This window comes from Palaemon carinicauda, chromosome 29 (assembly GCF_036898095.1).
Source record: "Palaemon carinicauda isolate YSFRI2023 chromosome 29, ASM3689809v2, whole genome shotgun sequence".
Taxonomy (NCBI): Eukaryota; Metazoa; Arthropoda; class Malacostraca; order Decapoda; family Palaemonidae; genus Palaemon; species Palaemon carinicauda.
In genome coordinates this window covers 67,265,531-67,285,478 of record NC_090753.1, presented here as the reverse complement: position 1 = coordinate 67,285,478, position 19,948 = coordinate 67,265,531, and the positions used below count along the sequence as shown (strand labels likewise).

Sequence of the window (19,948 nt, the reverse complement as noted above, 5' to 3'; positions counted from 1 at the left end):
ACGAACCCTCGGTCGCAACACTGATAACACTTTGCGCAATATCACTTTATCACTACGATTTTCTGTTTTGCACTTATTTCACTGAAATCGAATTTTTTAACAATTCACATTAGGTATGAATAAAACTGATTTCTACCTGAAGCACGCAATTCTACCCTCATCAAAAGGTTGTAATTGCGAAATCAGTCGTATAATGTAAGCACATTAATACCAGCAAAAAACAGTAAACATATTTTAAGATAAAAAAAAAAATCAGTGGCTGGGGAAGAGACTAAACACTAGTTCATTCAAAACTACGTTTTCAATCTCTCACCGTACAGTGCCTTGGAACGAGAATAAAAACTAAAAACGTTTTATCCTTTCTCCTCGTACAGAGACTAGGGACGAGAGTAACTCGAGAACAACGTTACTCGCTTGGGACGAGATAAAGATCGGAACGTTCTCTCTCCTCTCTCTCTCTCCGTCTCTATCTCTCTCTCTTGATTTCGCACCGAAGAGAAGAGCCCACTTACCTTTCGTCAATAAACAGGTTATTTGACCAAAGGAAAAAACTGAAAGGTTTTTCAATTAAAAGTTCCTTTAAAATAGTCTTTAAAACATTTAAGCTTTGAAAGAAAAAAGAACAAAACGTCAGAATCGATTTACTCTTTCTGCAAAGTGAAACCGTGATACTCTCTCTCTCTATCGTAACGATAGAGCGCAAACTGCATAGCATAAAAAAACTAAACGTTAGTTCATCTTTGAAACAGTACGAAGACTATTCAAAGAAAAAAAACTATCATAAAATATTTACTAAAAATATTTCATTTAATAAGTTTTAAATCATTAGCTCTGTAAAAGTTATTTACGATTGAAAAGGGCTCAACGTTGTTCAACTTCGGTTTCCAAGTTAGGACCGCCTACTCTCAGGAAAGGTCGCATATAAACAAATCATTAAAATTTATTTTGATGTTTATTATAAATGGAAAGCTAATCGAAGAGGCCTAATAAAGGCGGTTGAGATATAAAATATATAGAGGAAAATCTATAATTAATTTATAACGTGATAAGATAATTGCTAAAAGCCTAAAACACACTTCCGTCTAAGGGAAGGGTCGGCCATTTAAAAGTCAAAGAAAGTCCATACTCTCTCTCTTGTCATCAAAAATTAAATCTATCCAAAAACGAGTTCAAGATTTAAGATGAAGATAAAACACCTGCACTGCGAAAGCTCAAACCAAAATGAAGTACTGTACTTCACCAAATATGTTGAGAAAACTCCAGGTTCTACAGCGAGTATTGATACGTCTTGTCGTCAACGTCGACAGAGAAGAATTGAAGGGTTTGTTTACATGCAAGAGTGGTATCTGGCCGACAGTTGGCGCTGGTGGGCACACCCGCAACCTTCATAGCGATCGCTCGCGAGTTTTTTTGAGTGTGTTTTCTGTCGAGCCGCAGAGTTGCAGCTATTATATATTCACCGGCTAAGTTAAATATTTAAAAAGGAATGTGAAAATGCTGTCGAGTTGTACATTTTATCCAGTATAAATACTAACAGTGATATCTCTCTTATCACCAAAGGGTCTCGGTCAGATTATCTCTCTCACACTTATTTAAATCCCTTTTTCCTTATCCCAGATAGCCTGTGAAAACCATGTTGTGAACTCCTTGATTTATCTCTCTTCTTATCTTCCTAGTTTAATGTTTACTGCACAGTTAACCCTTTTACCCCCGGGGTATTTGGAAATTTCCAACCCTTAACCCCCAGGGGGTTATTTTTTTCCCAGCACATTTTGCAGTATATATTTTTTTAAATTGCTCTAACAGCCTTAAATTTTGTCATAGAGAGGTCACGTTGGTCCCATTCTCTTGGAAAATGCCTGAAGTTTCTCAAATAATTATCAAAAATATGCAAAAAAAATTTTAAATAGCAGTTTTTTGCAAGGACGTACTGGTACGTCCATGGGGGTAAAGGGATGAGTTTTGTGAAACGTACCAGTACGTCCTTTGGGGGTAAAAGGGTTAAAGCCTTTATGCCTAGTTTAAATGCAGTGCAGTGCTGATGTGCCTGCATAGCTCGTAAATTGCAACTGATATACGTAGTACAAATAGATAAACAGTAAAGTAAATATAATAATAGTTTTCTTGCATGGGATTATTGTAAAACTGACAATGGGTCCCATTATCCTGATTTTAACTCCTGAGAAATTAAATGTACTCGAGTTTTAGTGTGGTTTAAGCTATATCCATAATGTAGTAGCTTTAAAAACTTAAAACTTGATTACTGATGGTGTATATGGATTTTGCTTTTGAATTTTATTAAATTGTAGTGTATAAAGAGCCATTTTTTATTCAAGTATGTAACAGACTTTTGAATTAGCGAGCATTGCTGGAATTTTCACCAACTTATAGTGAATTGTAATAATCCTGCATCACTGAATTTTGTACTTGAAATGTTATGATACAAATACAGATAGCATGCAAGTTGTTCATTGCTTCCTTAACTGGAACAGTTCAGAAATAACAAATTTTATGTCATTTGTAATTTTCCTAGCCATAAAAAAAAGTCCTTAATAATAGGGATGTCTTCAGCATCACTGAAATAGCCATTAAGTCATTAACAAGGACTGTAGTTGGTTAAAGACAGATGGCATTTGGGGAACTCCTTAACACACTTGTCACAGAATAGCCACTTTTGCCTTTAAAAGTTTAAAGGCCACTCATAAATGGCAGACGCAAAGGACAGTGACATTGCCCTATCAAGCAGGACAATTCCCTAGAGACTGACCATATATACATATGATCAGCGCCCAAGGCCCCTCTCCACTCAAGCTAGGACCAACGAGGGCCAGGCAATAGCTGCTGATGACTCAGCAGATAGAGGTATAGGCTTCTCCAAACACCCCTTCCTTAGCTCACAAGGATAGTGAGGTTGCAGCGACTAAAGCCACTATCGAGTCTGAGCAGGATTCGAACCTCAGTCTGCCGTTCACCAGTCAGGGACGTTACCGCATAGGCCATCACAACCCTGGGACTAGAACTAAGAGTGGAGGTTAAGGTGGAAAATTTACTCTATACAACTTGCAAGGCTGGTATCGTGGGTGGGTGGCAGAGGGGAAGAGTGGGGTAGGGGGAGGGAAAGGCGACACAGCTATGGCCGACTTTAGAGAAAGTGTCCTGTGCGATTTTACCAGATATGTCAACATAGAAGTACACTAAAATAGCCCTTCCATAATCATGAATAAAGACTAGAATTGCAAGTGTCTCAGTTGGTTGTGAGGATAGATGTGAGGAGAGCTACATCTAGGTTGGGGTGTTGGGTGGTGGGAAAGGGGGGGGGGAATAATGCCTCAAGTAAGGAATGTTGCCATTGGCTAAAGTGTGTGATGTGATTATGCAGGTAACATGAACACACACTAAAATACAAGTTACACAATCAGGAATAGAGGCTAGAATCCCAAAGTTTTTGTTGTTTGGCTGAAGGAAGGAAGGGTTAAAATCAAGGGGAGGAGGTTTTTTAATAAATTATCCTTAGGTGTGATATACGACCAGGTGTTGTACTCTTTGGTAGGATAAATAAATAATTTTAACGTTTTACATTTGCAAAGGAAGTTTGTGGTATGACATACATCATTGCACTGAGCATGTATTGACGTACAACAGGCCATTGTAGTAAAGGGGTTAATTGACTGGAATTGGCGTTCACATTCACCAGTTACCAGTGGAAAAAGATGTCACTGTCTTACCCGTCTCACCTTGCTGACAGACCCCAAAGGTATTGGATGGTGAGAAAACTCGATAGCGGCCCGAAAGTGAGCAGCAATAGGAGTTACACCAAGATCACGAGCGCTAATTGACTCGATAGGTACTGGTTGGTGTGTGATCTCTGATTGGGCCATGTTGGCATAGTGATTCTGCTATACCAGGCTTACGATTGTACTGGTTGATACATGAACTCCGAATTGGTAAGAGCTAAGTTCCAATCACTAAGCTCTGCATTGGCATGGAAAGCTAAGCACTGATTAGCAACACTTCATACCGCTAAAAGGAAATAGTGAGAATGAAACCCACCTCAGCCTATTGTACAGTGCTAGAAATCAGCCTGTGGTAGGACCATTCCCTTGCAACTGATAAAACTACTGTGGCTGTGACACCAGCCACCTCATTACTAACAGACACCGAAAGTATCAGTTGATGTAAAAAATCTGTTTTAGGCAAGATGAGGTAACAGGAACAATATCCCTATAAGCTTATTATACAATTCTGAAGATGTGTTCGTAGAAGAAAAGCGCACATACTACTGATAAAACAAGGTGGTGGTCACACAAGGCTTACGATCACTAACCAACCCTGAATGTACTGGTCGGAGGGTGAGTTCTGTATGGAACAGAGTATGCACAAGGTTAAACTTTACTTTTACTTTGACGGCTGTTTTTCCGGTCCCATACAGCAGGGGAACCCCACTCTCTACAAGACCTCCACTGTCGTTTTACCTTGTTCGTTCAGAGTTATTTAACGTTTCATATCACACATTGTTCATTTACTGTTAAATCATCACTGTTATATGACTGATGAAATACGAAAGTCTTCAGTTTCCTCCAATTTTGTATCGATAGAAAAAGGAATGGTGGGATACCTCCTCCTCATCTCTCATCTCCCTCACGCCAGCCGTGACTCTCCTCAACGGTAAAGTTAAGATTTAATTTGTCAATTATTCAAATTTTTAATTGGGAATGATTAATTTTCATTCACTACTGAAGTTAGGAATTATAAAATGTTCATATTACAAAACCTTTAAAGATAAGTGTCTTCAGTATACTATATGTACTTATGGACTGGTGGAGTCCATAAAGCAAGTTTCATTTATTTCTTATGGGAAAATTGTTTAAGAAGAGGAGCACTGAAGGTTGTGAGGTTGCTTCCTGAATGAATTAAACCCATAAACTGAAGAACTATTGTATATGAAAGCTTCAGTTCTTTTAAAGTAAAAAGAAAACTACGAATTTTATGAAAATTGACAATAATTCACTTTTTTTTTTTGGCAACTCACACAGTCACAAAACAAGTAGAGAAAAGATAATACTTACTGAGCATAAAAATGATACAAGATGAAATGTGTGAAATTCATCCAAAATAAAAATCTTGCAATTTGCAGCATTGCTGATAATACCCTTCTGACTGTCCAAACTCGATAGGGTTCCAAAAGCTGAAAAGAAAAGTAAAATTTTTATCAAAGTTCCAAAAGAAAAAAAAAGAGAGAGAGAGAGAGAGAGAGAGAGAGAGAGAGAGAGAGAGAGAGAGAGAGAGAGAGAGAGAGAGAGAGAGAGAGCATATATAAAATTTACTTTACTAAAATACAAGTTACATTAAAGAACACACCTACACATATACTACATTTTATCATACTTTGTATTAATCATATGAATAATTGAGCTCCCTCTCTCATAAATAGTATTTAAAATTAACATTGACTGAATGTTTATCAAAAAGTTTAAAAAACACAACTCATTATCACATTCCACAAACATTCAAAACCAGTAAGTATTAAAAGATGTTTCCTGAGAAAAGGGCTATGCTTTCTTTTACAATACATAATTTATATTTTGGAAACAAACCCTCTAAAGAATTTTGTATATTCAGGACTGAAAAGGGATTTTGACGAAAAAAAAATCTATTTCTAGGCGAGGAACTTGTGTCGCCTAGTGAAATGCTCCTCTTGCACCATTTCTAAGGCATAGTTATTGCTGAATATACCAGAAAAAAAAAAGAGATGCAAGGAATGCCAGGAATAAACCTAGCTCGCTCACTCATTGAGTGTCGGTATAGAAAACTGGGGTGTGAATGAACCACGACCATAGATCCCTCACCAATTAGACCTCTCCTTCATCAACATCCCCCTCTCTACCCCTACATCTCCCCACCCCCCATCCTCATTCCTCCTCAGCACTTGCGTTGGTCATACATGTTTTGTTTTGCTCTGTGTTGTTTTATGTTTTTTGGAAGATGTCCGACATTTTAGAGATCCCTACTCCCAAGTTGAGTATTATATTTGTCTGTTTGGGATTTCTAGGTAGCGACACTTATTATTCTTAACCGTGTTTGGTATATGGTAGCTATCTTAACAGAGAACTGTAAACAAAATACTTATTTATTCCAAGCAGCTGCCGACTTAAAGGATGTCAATTATTTACAAAAGATTGGATAAGATTATGAACTTACGCCATATAGTCCGGTGCTGTGGCATGCGAGCCCATTCAGCACCAAAGTGCAACAGGAGGCAAACCCAGCAGTAAGAAGGTATAAAGAAGGATGTGGGAATGCAGGTCAAATAGATGTATATAAAGAGTCTGAGGTCGGGGATAGTGTGAGGTCGGGAGCCAAATGAAGGATGAAAAGACCCTCTAGTAATGCCTGTAAGGAGAGTGAGGGCAAGGGCCAAATTAAGGCTGAAAAGACCCTCAAGTAATGCCTGCAAAGAGAGCGAGATCAGGGGCCAAATGAAGGCTGAAAAGACCCTTAAGTAATGCCTGCAAAGACCCTCAAGTAATGCCTGCAAAGAGAGTGAGGTCAGGGGCCAAATAAAGGATGAAAATACCCTCAAGAAATGGCAGCAAAGAGAGTGAGGTCAGGAGCCAAATGAAGGATGAAAATAACCTCAAGTAATGGCAGCAAAGAGTGTGATGTCAGGGGCCAAATGAAGGATGAAAAGACCCTCAAGTAATGCCTGCAAAGAGAGTGAGGTCAGGGGACAAATGAAGGCTGAAAAGACCCTTAAGTAATGCCTGCAAAGACCCTCAAGTAATTCCTGCAAAGAGAGTGAGGTCAGGGGCCAAATGAAGGATGAAAATACCCTCAAGTAATGGCAGCAAAGAGTGTGAGGTCAGGGGCCAAATGAAGGATGAAAAGACCCTCAAGTAATGCCTGCAAAGAGAGCGAGATCAGGGGCCAAATGAAGGCTGAAAAGACCCTTAAGTAATGCCTGCAAAGACCCTCAAGTAATGCCTGCAAAGAGAGTGAGGTTAGTGGCCAAATAAAGGCTGAAAAGACCCTGAAATAATGCCTGCAAAGAGAGTGAGGTTAGTGGCCAAATAAAGGCTGAAAAGACCCTGAAATAATGCCTGCAAAGAGAGTGAGGGCAAGGGACAAATGAAGGCTGAAAAGACCCTGAAATAATGCCTGCAAAGAGAGTGAGGTCAGGGGCCAAATGAAGGATGAAAAGACCCTCAAGTAATGCCTGCAAAGAGAGTGAGGTCAGTGGCCAAATGAAGGATGAAAAGACCCTCAAGTAATGCCTGCAAAGAGAGTGAGGTCAGGGGCCAAATGAAGGCTGAAAAGACCCTCAAGTAATGCCTGCAAAGAGAGTGAGGTCAGTGGCCAAATGAAGGATGAAAAGACCCTCAAGTAATGCCTGCAAAGAGAGTGAGGTCAGTGGCCAAATGAAGGATGAAAAGAACCTCAAGTAATGCCTGCAAAGAGAGTGAGGTAAGGGGCCAAATGAAGGATGAAAAGACCCTTAAGTAATGCCTGTAAAGAGAGTGAGGTAAGGGGCCAAATGAAGGCTGAAAAGACCCTCAAGTAATGCCTGCAAAGAGAGCAAGATCAGGGGCCAAATGGAGGCTAAAAAACCCTCAAGTAATGCCTGCAAAGAGAGTGAGGTTAGGGGCCAAATGAAGGATGAAAATACCCTCAAGTACTGCCTGCAAAGAGAGTGAGGTCAGTGGACAAATGAAGGATGAAAAGACCCTCAAGTAATGCCTGCAAAGAGAGTGAGGTCAGGGGCCAAATAAAGGATGAAAAGACCCTTAAGTAATGCCTGTAAAGAGATTGAGGTAAGGGGCCAAATGAAGGCTGAAAAGACCCTCAAGTAATGCCTGCAAAGAGAGTGAGGTCAGGGGCCAAATGAAGGATGAAAATACCATCAAGTAATGCCTGCAAAGAGAGTGAGGTTAGGGGCCAAATGAAGGATGAAAAGACCCTCAAGTAATGCCTGCAAAGAGAGTGAGGTAAGGGGCCAAATGAAGGCTGAAAAGACCCTCAAGTAATGCCTGCAAAGAGAGTGAGGTTAGGGGCCAAATGAAGGATGAAAAGACCCTCAAGTAATGCCTGCAAAAAGAGTGAGGTTAGGGGCCAAATGAAGGATGAAAAGACCCTCAAGTAATGCCTGCTAAGAGAGTGAGGTAAGGGGCCAAATGAAGGATGAAAAGACCCTCAAATAATGCCAGCAAAGAGAGTGAGGTTAGGGGCCAAATAAAGGATGAAAAGACCCTCAAGTAATGCCTGCAAAGAGAGTGAGGTCAGGGGCCAAATGAAGGCTGAAAATACCCTTAAGTAATGCCTGCAAAGAGAAAAACATCAGGGGCCAAATGGAGGCTGAAAAAACCCTCAAGTAATGCCTGCAAAGAGAGTGAGGTCAGGGGCCAAATGAAGGCTGAGAAGACCCTTAAGTAATGCCTGCAAAGAGAGCGAGATCAGGGGCCAAATGAATGATGAAAAGACCCTCAAATAATGCCTGCAAAGAGAATGAGGTGAGGGGCCAAATGAAGGCTGAAAAGACCCTCAAATAATGCCTGCAAAGAGAATGAGGTGAGGGGCCAAACGAAGGATGAAAAGACCCTCAAGTAATGCCTGCAAAGAGAGCGAGATCAGGGGCCAAACGAAGGATGAAAAGACCCTCAAGTAATGCCTGCAAAGAGAGCGAGATCAGGGGCCAAACGAAGGATGAAAAGACCCTCAAGTAATGCCTGCAAAGAGAGTGAGGTTAGGGGCCAAATGAAGGATGAAAAGACCCTCAAATAATGCCTGCAAAGAGAATGAGGTGAAGGGCCAAATGAAGGCTGAAAAGACCCTCAAATAATGCCTGCAAAGAGAATGAGGTGAGGGGCCAAATGAAGGCTGAAAAGACCCTCAAGTAATGCCTGCAAAGAGAGCGAGATCAGGGGCCAAACGAAGGATGAAAAGACCCTCAAGTAATGCCTGCAAAGAGAGCGAGATCAGGGGCCAAACGAAGGATGAAAAGACCCTCAATTAATACCTGCAAAGAGAGTGAGGTTAGGGGCCAAATGAAGGATGAAAAGACCCTCAAATAATACCTGCAAAGAGAATGAGGTGAGGGGCCAAATGAAGGCTGAAAAGACCCTCAAATAATGCCTGCAAAGAGAATGAGGTGAGGGGCCAAATGAAGGCTGAAAAGACCCTCAAATAGTGCCTGCAAAGAGAGTGAGGTCAGGGGCCAAATGAAGTCTGAAAATACCCTCAAGTAAAGCCTGCAAAGAGAGTGAAGTAAGGGGCCAAATGAAGGATGAAAAGACCCTCAAGTAATGCCTGCAAAGAGAGCGAGATCAGGGGCCAAACGAAGGATGAAAAGACCCTCAAGTAATGCCTGCAAAGAGAGTGAGGTTAGGGGCCAAATGAAGGATGAAAAGACCCTCAAATAATGCCTGCAAAGAGAATGAGGTGAGGGGCCAAATGAAGGCTGAAAAGACCCTCAAATAATGCCTGCAAAGAGAATGAGGTGAGGGGCCAAATGAAGGCTGAAAAGACCCTCAAATAGTGCCTGCAAAGAGAGTGAGGTCAGGGGCCAAATGAAGGCTGAAAATACCCTCAAGTAATGCCTGCAAAGAGAGTGAGGTAAGGGGCCAAATGAAGGATGAAAAGACCCTCAAGTAATGCCTGCAAAGAGAGCGAGATCAGGGGCCAAATGAAGGATGAAAATACCATCAAGTAATGCCTGCAAAGAGAGTGAGGTCAGGGGCCAAATGAAGGATGAAAATACCATCAAGTAATGCCTGCAAAGAGAGTGAGGTCAGGGGCCAAACGAAGGATGAAAAGACCCTCAAGTAATGCCTGCAAAGAGAGTGAGGTTAGGGGCCAAATGAAGGATGAAAAGACCCTCAAATAATGCCTGCAAAGAGAATGAGGTGAGGGGCCAAATGAAGGCTGAAAAGACCCTCAAATAATGCCTGCATAGAGAATGAGGTGAGGGGCCAAATGAAGGATGAAAAGACCCTCAAATAGTGCCTGCAAAGAGAGTGAGGTCAGGGGCCAAATGAAGGATGAAAAGACCCTCAAGTAATGCCTGCAAAGAGAGCGACATCAGGGGCCAAATGAAGGATGAAAATACCATCAAGTAATGCCTGCAAAGAGAGTGAGGTAAGGGGCCAAATGAAGGATGAAAATACCATCAAGTAATGCCTGCAAAGAGAGTGAGGTCAGGGGCCAAATGAAGGATGAAAAGACCCTCAAGTAATGCCTGCAAAGAGAGTGAGGTAAGGGGCCAAATGAAGGCTGAAAAGACCCTCAAGTAATGCCTGCAAAGAGAGTGAGGTTAGGGGCCAAATGAAGGATGAAAAGACCCTCAAGTAATGCCTGCAAAAAGAGTGAGGTTAGGGGCCAAATGAAAGATGAAAAGACCCTCAAGTAATGCCTGCAAAGAGAGTGAGATAAGGGGCCAAATGAAGGATGAAAAGACCCTCAAATAATGCCAGTAAAGAGAGTGAGGTTAGGGGCCAAATAAAGGATGAAAAGACCCTCAAGTAATGCCTGCAAAGAGAGTGAGGTCAGGGGCCAAATGAAGGCTGAAAATACCCTTAAGTAATGCCTGCAAAGAGAACAAGATCAGGGGCCAAATGGAGGCTGAAAAAACCCTCAAGTAATGCCTGCAAAGAGAGTGAGGTCAGGGGCCAAATAAAGACTGAGAAGACCCTTAAGTAATGCCTGCAAAGAGAGCGAGATCAGGGGACAAATGAAGGCTGAGAAGACCCTCAAGTAATGCCTGTAAAGAGTGAGGGCAAGGGCCAAATGAAGGCTGAAAAGACCCTCAAATAATGCCTGCAAAGAGAATGAGGTGAGGGGCCAAATAAAGGCTGAAAAGACCCTCAAATAATGCCTGCAAAGAGAATGAGGTGAGGGGCCAAATGAAGGCTGAAAAGACCCTCAAATAATGCCTGCAAAGAGAATGAGGTAAGGGGCCAAATGAAGGATGAAAAGACCCTCAAGTAATGCCTGCAAAGAGAGTGAGGTCAGGGGCCAAATGAAGGATGAAAATACCATCAAGTAATGCCTGCAAAGAGAGTGAGGTCAGGGGCCAAACGAAGGATGAAAAGACCCTCAAGTAATGCCTGCAAAGAGAGTGAGGTTAGGGGCCAAATGAAGGAGGAAAAGACCCTCAAATAATGCCTGCAAAGAGAATGAAGTGAGGGGCCAAATGAAGGCTGAAAAGACCCTCAAATAATGCCTGCAAAGAGAATGAGGTGAGGGGCCAAATGAAGGATGAAAAGACCCTCAAATAGTGCCTGCAAAGAGAGTGAGGTCAGGGGCCAAATGAAGGATGAAAAGACCCTCAAATAATACCTGCAAAGAGAGCGACATCAAGGGCCAAATGAAGGATGAAAATACCATCAAGTAATGCCTGCAAAGAGAGTGAGGTAAGGGGCCAAATGAAGGATAAAAATACCATCAAGTAATGCCTGCAAAGAGAGTGAGGTCAGGGGCCAAATGAAGGCTGAAAAGACCCTCAAGTAATGCCTGCAAAGAGAGTGAGGTCAGTGGCCAAATGAAGGATGAAAAGACCCTCAAGTAATGCCTGCAAAGAGAGCGAGATCAGGGGCCAAATGAATGATGAAAAGACCCTCAAATAATGCCTGCAAAGAGAATGAGGTGAGGGGCCAAATGAAGGCTGAAAAGACCCTCAAATAATGCCTGCAAAGAGAATGAGGTGAGGGGCCAAACGAAGGATGAAAAGACCCTCAAGTAATGCCTGCAAAGAGAGCGAGATCAGGGGCCAAACGAAGGATGAAAAGACCCTCAAGTAATGCCTGCAAAGAGAGCGAGATCAGGGGCCAAACGAAGGATGAAAAGACCCTCAAGTAATGCCTGCAAAGAGAGTGAGGTTAGGGGCCAAATGAAGGATGAAAAGACCCTCAAATAATGCCTGCAAAGAGAATGAGGTGAAGGGCCAAATGAAGGCTGAAAAGACCCTCAAATAATGCCTGCAAAGAGAATGAGGTGAGGGGCCAAATGAAGGCTGAAAAGACCCTCAAGTAATGCCTGCAAAGAGAGCGAGATCAGGGGCCAAACGAAGGATGAAAAGACCCTCAAGTAATGCCTGCAAAGAGAGCGAGATCAGGGGCCAAACGAAGGATGAAAAGACCCTCAATTAATACCTGCAAAGAGAGTGAGGTTAGGGGCCAAATGAAGGATGAAAAGACCCTCAAATAATACCTGCAAAGAGAATGAGGTGAGGGGCCAAATGAAGGCTGAAAAGACCCTCAAATAATGCCTGCAAAGAGAATGAGGTGAGGGGCCAAATGAAGGCTGAAAAGACCCTCAAATAGTGCCTGCAAAGAGAGTGAGGTCAGGGGCCAAATGAAGGCTGAAAATACCCTCAAGTAAAGCCTGCAAAGAGAGTGAGGTAAGGGGCCAAATGAAGGATGAAAAGACCCTCAAGTAATGCCTGCAAAGAGAGCGAGATCAGGGGCCAAACGAAGGATGAAAAGACCCTCAAGTAATGCCTGCAAAGAGAGTGAGGTTAGGGGCCAAATGAAGGATGAAAAGACCCTCAAATAATGCCTGCAAAGAGAATGAGGTGAGGGGCCAAATGAAGGCTGAAAAGACCCTCAAATAATGCCTGCAAAGAGAATGAGGTGAGGGGCCAAATGAAGGCTGAAAAGACCCTCAAATAGTGCCTGCAAAGAGAGTGAGGTCAGGGGCCAAATGAAGGCTGAAAATACCCTCAAGTAATGCCTGCAAAGAGAGTGAGGTAAGGGGCCAAATGAAGGATGAAAAGACCCTCAAGTAATGCCTGCAAAGAGAGCGAGATCAGGGGCCAAATGAAGGATGAAAATACCATCAAGTAATGCCTGCAAAGAGAGTGAGGTCAGGGGCCAAATGAAGGATGAAAATACCATCAAGTAATGCCTGCAAAGAGAGTGAGGTCAGGGGCCAAACGAAGGATGAAAAGACCCTCAAGTAATGCCTGCAAAGAGAGTGAGGTTAGGGGCCAAATGAAGGATGAAAAGACCCTCAAATAATGCCTGCAAAGAGAATGAGGTGAGGGGCCAAATGAAGGCTGAAAAGACCCTCAAATAATGCCTGCAAAGAGAATGAGGTGAGGGGCCAAATGAAGGATGAAAAGACCCTCAAATAGTGCCTGCAAAGAGAGTGAGGTCAGGGGCCAAATGAAGGATGAAAAGACCCTCAAGTAATGCCTGCAAAGAGAGCGACATCAGGGGCCAAATGAAGGATGAAAATACCATCAAGTAATGCCTGCAAAGAGAGTGAGGTAAGGGGCCAAATGAAGGATGAAAATACCATCAAATAATGCCTGCAAAGAGAGTGAGGTCAGGGGCCAAATGAAGGATGAAAAGACCCTCAAGTAATGCCTGCAAAGAGAGTGAGGTAAGGGGCCAAATGAAGGCTGAAAAGACCCTCAAGTAATGCCTGCAAAGAGAGTGAGGTTAGGGGCCAAATGAAGGATGAAAAGACCCTCAAGTAATGCCTGCAAAAAGAGTGAGGTTAGGGGCCAAATGAAAGATGAAAAGACCCTCAAGTAATGCCTGCAAAGAGAGTGAGGTAAGGGGCCAAATGAAGGCTGAAAAGACCCTCAAATAATGCCAGCAAAGAGAGTGAGGTTAGGGGCCAAATAAAGGATGAAAAGACCCTCAAGTAATGCCTGCAAAGAGAGTGAGGTCAGGGGCCAAATGAAGGCTGAAAATACCCTTAAGTAATGCCTGCAAAGAGAACAAGATCAGGGGCCAAATGGAGGCTGAAAAAACCCTCAAGTAATGCCTGCAAAGAGAGTGAGGTCAGGGGCCAAATGAAGGCTGAGAAGACCCTTAAGTAATGCCTGCAAAGAGAGCGAGATCAGGGGACAAATGAAGGCTGAGAAGACCCTCAAGTAATGCCTGTAAAGAGTGAGGGCAAGGGCCAAATGAAGGCTGAAAAGACCCTCAAATAATGCCTGCAAAGAGAATGAGGTGAGGGGCCAAATAAAGGCTGAAAAGACCCTCAAATAATGCCTGCAAAGAGAATGAGGTGAGGGGCCAAATGAAGGCTGAAAAGACCCTCAAATAATGCCTGCAAAGAGAATGAGGTAAGGGGCCAAATGAAGGATGAAAAGACCCTCAAGTAATGCCTGCAAAGAGAGTGAGGTCAGGGGCCAAATGAAGGATGAAAATACCATCAAGTAATGCCTGCAAAGAGAGTGAGGTCAGGGGCCAAACGAAGGATGAAAAGACCCTCAAGTAATGCCTGCAAAGAGAGTGAGGTTAGGGGCCAAATGAAGGATGAAAAGACCCTCAAATAATGCCTGCAAAGAGAATGAGGTGAGGGGCCAAATGAAGGCTGAAAAGACCCTCAAATAATGCCTGCAAAGAGAATGAGGTGAGGGGCCAAATGAAGGATGAAAAGACCCTCAAATAGTGCCTGCAAAGAGAGTGAGGTCAGGGGCCAAATGAGGGATGAAAAGACCATCAAGTAATACCTGCAAAGAGAGCGACATCAGGGGCCAAATGAAGGATGAAAATACCATCAAGTAATGCCTGCAAAGAGAGTGAGGTAAGGGGCCAAATGAAGGATGAAAATACCCTCAAGTAATGCCTGCAAAGAGAGTGAGGTAAGGGGCCAAATGAAGGCTGAAAAGACCCTCAAGTAATGCCTGCAAAGAGAGTGAGGTTAGGGGCCAAATGAAGGATGAAAAGACCCTCAAGTAATGCCAGCAAAAAGAGTGAGGTTAGGGGCCAAATGAAGGATGAAAATACCCTCAAGTAATGCCTGCAAAGAGAGTGAGGTAAGGGGCCAAATGAAGGATGAAAAGACCCTCAAGTAATGCCTGCAAAGAGAGTGAGGTAAGGGGCCAAATGAAGGCTGAAAAGACCCTCAAGTAATGCCTGCAAAGAGAGTGAGGTTAGGGGCCAAATGAAGGATGAAAAGACCCTCAAGTAATGCCTGCAAAGAGAGTGAGGTTAGGGGCCAAATGAAGGATGAAAATACCCTCAAGTAATGCCTGCAAAGAGAGTGAGGTCAGGACCAAATGAAGGATGAAAAGACCCTCAAGTAATGCCTGCAAAGAGAGCGAGATCAGGGGCCAAATGAAGGATGAAAAGACCCTCAAGTAATGCCTGCAAAGAGAGCGAGATCAGGGGCCAAACGAAGGATGAAAAGACCCTCAAGTAATGCCTGCAAAGAGAGTGAGGTCAGTGACCAAATGAAGGATGAAAAGACCCTCAAGTAATGCCTGCAAAGAGAGCGAGATCAGGGGCCAAACGAAGGATGAAAAGACCCTCAAGTAATGCCTGCAAAGAGAGCGAGATCAGGGGCCAAACGAAGGATGAAAAGACCCTCAAGTAATGCCTGCAAAGAGAGTGAGGTCAGTGACCAAATGAAGGATGAAAAGACCCTCAAATAATGCCTGCAAAGAGAGTGAGGTTAGGGGCCAAATGAAGGATGAAAAGACCCTCAAATAATGCCTGCAAAGAGAATGAGGTGAGGGGCCAAATGAAGGCTGAAAAGACCCTCAAATAATGCCTGCAAAGAGAGTGAGGTCAGGGGCCAAATGAAGGCTGAAAAGACCCTCAAGTAATTCCCGCGATGCATTATGCGGAGTGCAACGATGGCAGCACCCTCTTCAAGGCATTTAAAAAAATCATAACCAAATAAAGAGACAAAGGTCTGTCTATTAAAAACTGAAATAGGTCATCTGTATTAGTGTCAAAAGATCTAAGAGGCAGTGTTTGGGTCAACCACTTGGAAGAAGTGTCTCATTTAGGAATCAAAAAGACAATTCTGCATGGCTGTCCAAAGATAACACATCTAGAACTCCAAGAAATTATAAACAAAACAAACCTTCTGGACATTAAAAACCAGTCAGGACAACTACATCATGCCATCGTCAAATGGGACAAGTCAAGTCTCCAAGGGTAACCTATAATTCCACCAGACTCTAAGCTCCCTGAAGGAAGGATGAGATGATAAGACTCTGGTGAATCTTGCATCAAAGAGACCAAAAATCCTGACAGGTTGGTCACCATGTAGTCTACCCCAAGTGAGAAAGCAAGGCAAATGGACAAGATCCCAGTAGTGGAAAGTTCTTGAAGCCTATCTGAGGTGCTTTGAGATCTGGTACTGGGGAGCAAAATGACTCCAACCTCTTCATATTCGAGGTTGCGAACAGGCTTACACAAGGACGAACTCAAATCCGCCACAGGTTCTTGCAGAACTCCTGATGAAGTGTCCATTCTGTGGACAGAACTTGACTTCTCCTGCTGAGACTATCTGCCATCATGTTCTTTTCCCCTTGAATAAACCTTGTTACCAGGGTTACATTCTTCTCTTTTGTTCAGTAAAGAAGAACTCTCGTAGTCTCGTAAAGTGACCTTGAGTGGGTTCCGCCTTGTTTGGCTATGCAGGCCAACGCTGTATTGATGTGGGCGTCGACCTGCCCCACTCTGTTCAGTACTGACCTTTTGAAGACTTTTGAGGGCCAACAGGACTGCAAACAACTCCTTCTGGTATATGTGGAGGATATCCTGATCTTTTGACCAGAGCCCCGAGATCTCCAACTTGCCCAGTGTGACTCCCCACAGTGAGTCCGAGGCGTCGGAACACAACCCAAGGTCTGGGTTCCTCTGTTCCAAGGAAAGACCTTCTTCAAGTCAGACTGGATCATTCCACCACTGAGGGCAAATTATACGGACACCGTAAAAGAGATGCAATTAGTCTCTATTTCCTTTCCCTTGTCCTAATGGCATTTGAGGTGGAGCTGAAGAGGGCGAAGATTCAGTCTTCCCAGGGAGACAAACTGCTCCAACGAGGAGAGGGTTCCCAGCAGACTCATCCACTCTCTCACAGAACACTTCCGTTTCTCTAGAAAGCAATGAAGCATCAACAGGGCTTGCTTCGTCCTTGAGGCAGACGGAAAAGCTCGAAAAACTTGACTCTGAATCTCCAACCCCAAATAAATGATCTCTTGGGATGGTGTCAGTTGAGACTTGTCTCTGTCTATGAAAAAACCCAGTCCTTCCGATAAGCTCAACGTCATCTGCAGAACCTTCCGGCAGTGATTGTAGGAATGAACTCTGAGTAGGAAAAACTCCTGACTGCTCCAATGGTTGCAACCTGGAGCCTGAGGCCGTTCGACAGAGGCAAGCTTCCTCTTCAGAGGTCTGGATGCGAGACGCCAGCCCCGTCTGAGTGCGGCGTCATTTGATGAGGACGAAAACACTTTCACCTCACCTTTCATATGACGAGGGCGAGCGTCCTGTGAAGCGTCAACAGGTATGCTCGATGGAACGAGTGCTCGGGAGCTAACACCTCTTGTTTCCTTTCATCGTTCGACATTCCTTCTCCAAGGGGTTGGGGAGCTTGGAAGAGGTCTTATGGCTAGAAGAACGACAAGTCCTAGCAGCCGCACCATCTATTTGAGGGGCGGTGCTTAGGCCGAAACAAAGAGCCTATAACTGGACAACTTCCTCCTTATACATGACCTTAGATATTGCTTGAAGTTTGGATGGATGAGGGTGTGGAAGTAAGCATCCTGGCGGCCTAAAGAGACATCCAGTCGTCCTTTCATACTGCTGCTAGGACTGATTTTGATGTTTCCATGGAGAACTTAGTCTTCTGAACGAAGGCGTTGAGAGCACTTACATCCAGGGCCAGTAAATAGCCTCCTCCTCCAATAAGAGAAACATTTGATGTTGCATAGCCTGTCTCTTTGACTCCTCTCTGTATCTGACAGAAAGATCTATCGGAGTTACTATAAAAGGAGGTTTCTCTAGGAAAAAGATTTCGCATCCCTCCTTTAGTGATAGAACGGACCAAAGATCTGCTCCTCTCCTCTCCTCTCCCAGGCTCGCCAGAAGTTGTTAAGTCTGGCTCCTACTGCTGTCTGTGGCTTTGAGAAAAAAAGTAGGCAGAACCTTTTTGCTGTTTTAGACACCAAATCCTGTGTGGACTTTTGGGCTAAAGCAGAAGAGACCTCTTTGACCAACTCTTGAGGAAAAGGAAAGGAAGAAAGAGGTGCGTTCCTCAATTCTGACTTCTGAATGGGTGTAACCCCAATGGACAGAAAAGAACACCACTGGGCTCTTTTCTTAAGGACACCCACTGAGAAAAAGGGCTGCCAACTCATTGGAACTGCCCTTAAGGCTTTATCCATGCCTGACATTAAGAGGATGAGACTTTCAGTGTCCACATCCTTCAAGGCAGAAAAACCTTCATCCTCAAGGTTCCCAAAGTCCAGTCAAGGAAATTGAATATTTTGAAAACTCTAAAGACACCTTTGAGAAGATGATCAAGCTCTGACGTTGACCAGAGTATATGGTTCTTCTCCTGTCCTCCAACGAGGAGAGTCTATTAGACTTGTCATCCAACGAGGAGCGTCTATTAGACTTGTCATCCAACGAGGAGCGTCTATTAGACTTGTCATCCAACGAGGAGCGTCTACTAGACTTAGTCATCCAACGAGGAGCGTCTATTAGACTTAGTCATCCAACGAGGAGCGTCTATTAGACTTGTCATCCGAGGAGCGTCTATTAGACTTGTCATCCAACGAGGAGCGTCTATTAGACTTGTCATCCAACGAGGAGCGTCTATTAGACTTGAAAAGTCTCCTTGGGAAGAGGAAGGAACTCCCAAGCTAAGAACTTCTCCCGTCTTGTACCAAACACTAGATCTGGAGGCCAATTTAGCCGAGGGAAAAGAGAAAACAGTCTTTCCCTGGTCTCTTCTTGGATTGAATCCAGTCTCCCATCATCCTCAAAGCCCTTTTAGGTGAACGAGATAGCACCATTTTGTAAACAGAGACTCCTTCGACGCCTTCCCTAGCGTAAACTATGAAGGTGGGGAACAAGGAGCAGCAGGGACAAAATAATTCGGAAACTTTTTAGTAAAAACTCTCGCGAGTTTCTTTAATTCAACCGATGGATGAAGGGTCTTAGGATCTTTTCCTTCAGATAATTCCTCTAACAGTTCAGTATGGGGAAGGAAATCGTCGATCTCTTCCTCTGACAATGCTCTAACTGAAGTAGAGAAGTCTTTTTATTATGAGTCAACTCCTTAAGGTCCTGACTTCTGATGTCAAGAGACCCAAGATCATCACGTCTGGCGTCACGTTGTCCCAACGCTTGACGCTCGCAATCAATGCGATCGGAACTAAGACACTCACGCTCAGTTCGACAGTCATCATCACGACGTCCGAGGCTCTCATGCTCGGCGTTATCTCACTACTTGACGCTTGGCGTTGTGCTTGACGCTCGACGTCGTGTTCTGCTTGACGCTTGACGCAACTTGACACTCGACCGCTTGACACTCGGTGTCATGCTGGATGCTCGGCGCCGCGCCCTGCTGGACGCTCGACGTCGCGCCCTGCTCGACGCTCGACGTCGCGCCCTGCTCGACGCTCGACGTCGCGCCCTGCTCGACGCTCGACGTCGCGCCCTGCTCGACGCTCGACGTCGCGCCCTGCTCGACGCTCGACGTCGCGCCCTGCTCGACGCTCGACGTCGCGCCCTGCTCGACGCTCGACGTCGCGCCCTGCTCGACGCTCGACGTCGCGCCCTGCTCGACGCTCGACGTCGCGCCCTGCTCGACGCTCGACGTCGCGCCCTGCTCGACGCTCGACGTCGCGCCCTGCTCGACGCTCGACGTCGCGCCCTGCTCGACGCTCGACGTCGCGCCCTGCTCGACGCTCGACGTCGCGCCCTGCTCGACGCTCGACGTCGCGCCCTGCTCGACGCTCGACGTCGCGCCCTGCTCGACGCTCGACGTCGCGCCCTGCTCGACGCTCGACGTCGCGCCCTGCTCGACGCTCGACGTCGCGCCCTGCTCGACGCTCGACGTCGCGCCCTGCTCGACGCTCGACGTCGCGCCCTGCTTGACGCTCGACGTCGCGTCTTGCTTGACACTCGGCGCCACGTCCTGCTGAACGCTCGGCGCCACGTCCTGCTGAACGCTCGGCGCCACGTCTGGCTGCTTG

At 44.6% G+C, this 19,948-nt stretch overlaps 1 protein-coding gene across 1 annotated transcript in view; it reads right to left on the bottom strand.

Moving 5' to 3' along the window:
• The window catches only part of LOC137622814 (protein-cysteine N-palmitoyltransferase HHAT-like), a 66,274-nt gene that overhangs the window by 22,394 nt on the left and 23,932 nt on the right, over positions 1-19,948 (bottom strand). Inside the window, exon 6 of the mRNA XM_068353401.1 lies at positions 5,067-5,185. Coding sequence (XP_068209502.1) covers positions 5,067-5,185 — 119 coding nt within the window. The remainder of the gene's footprint in view (positions 1-5,066; positions 5,186-19,948) is intronic.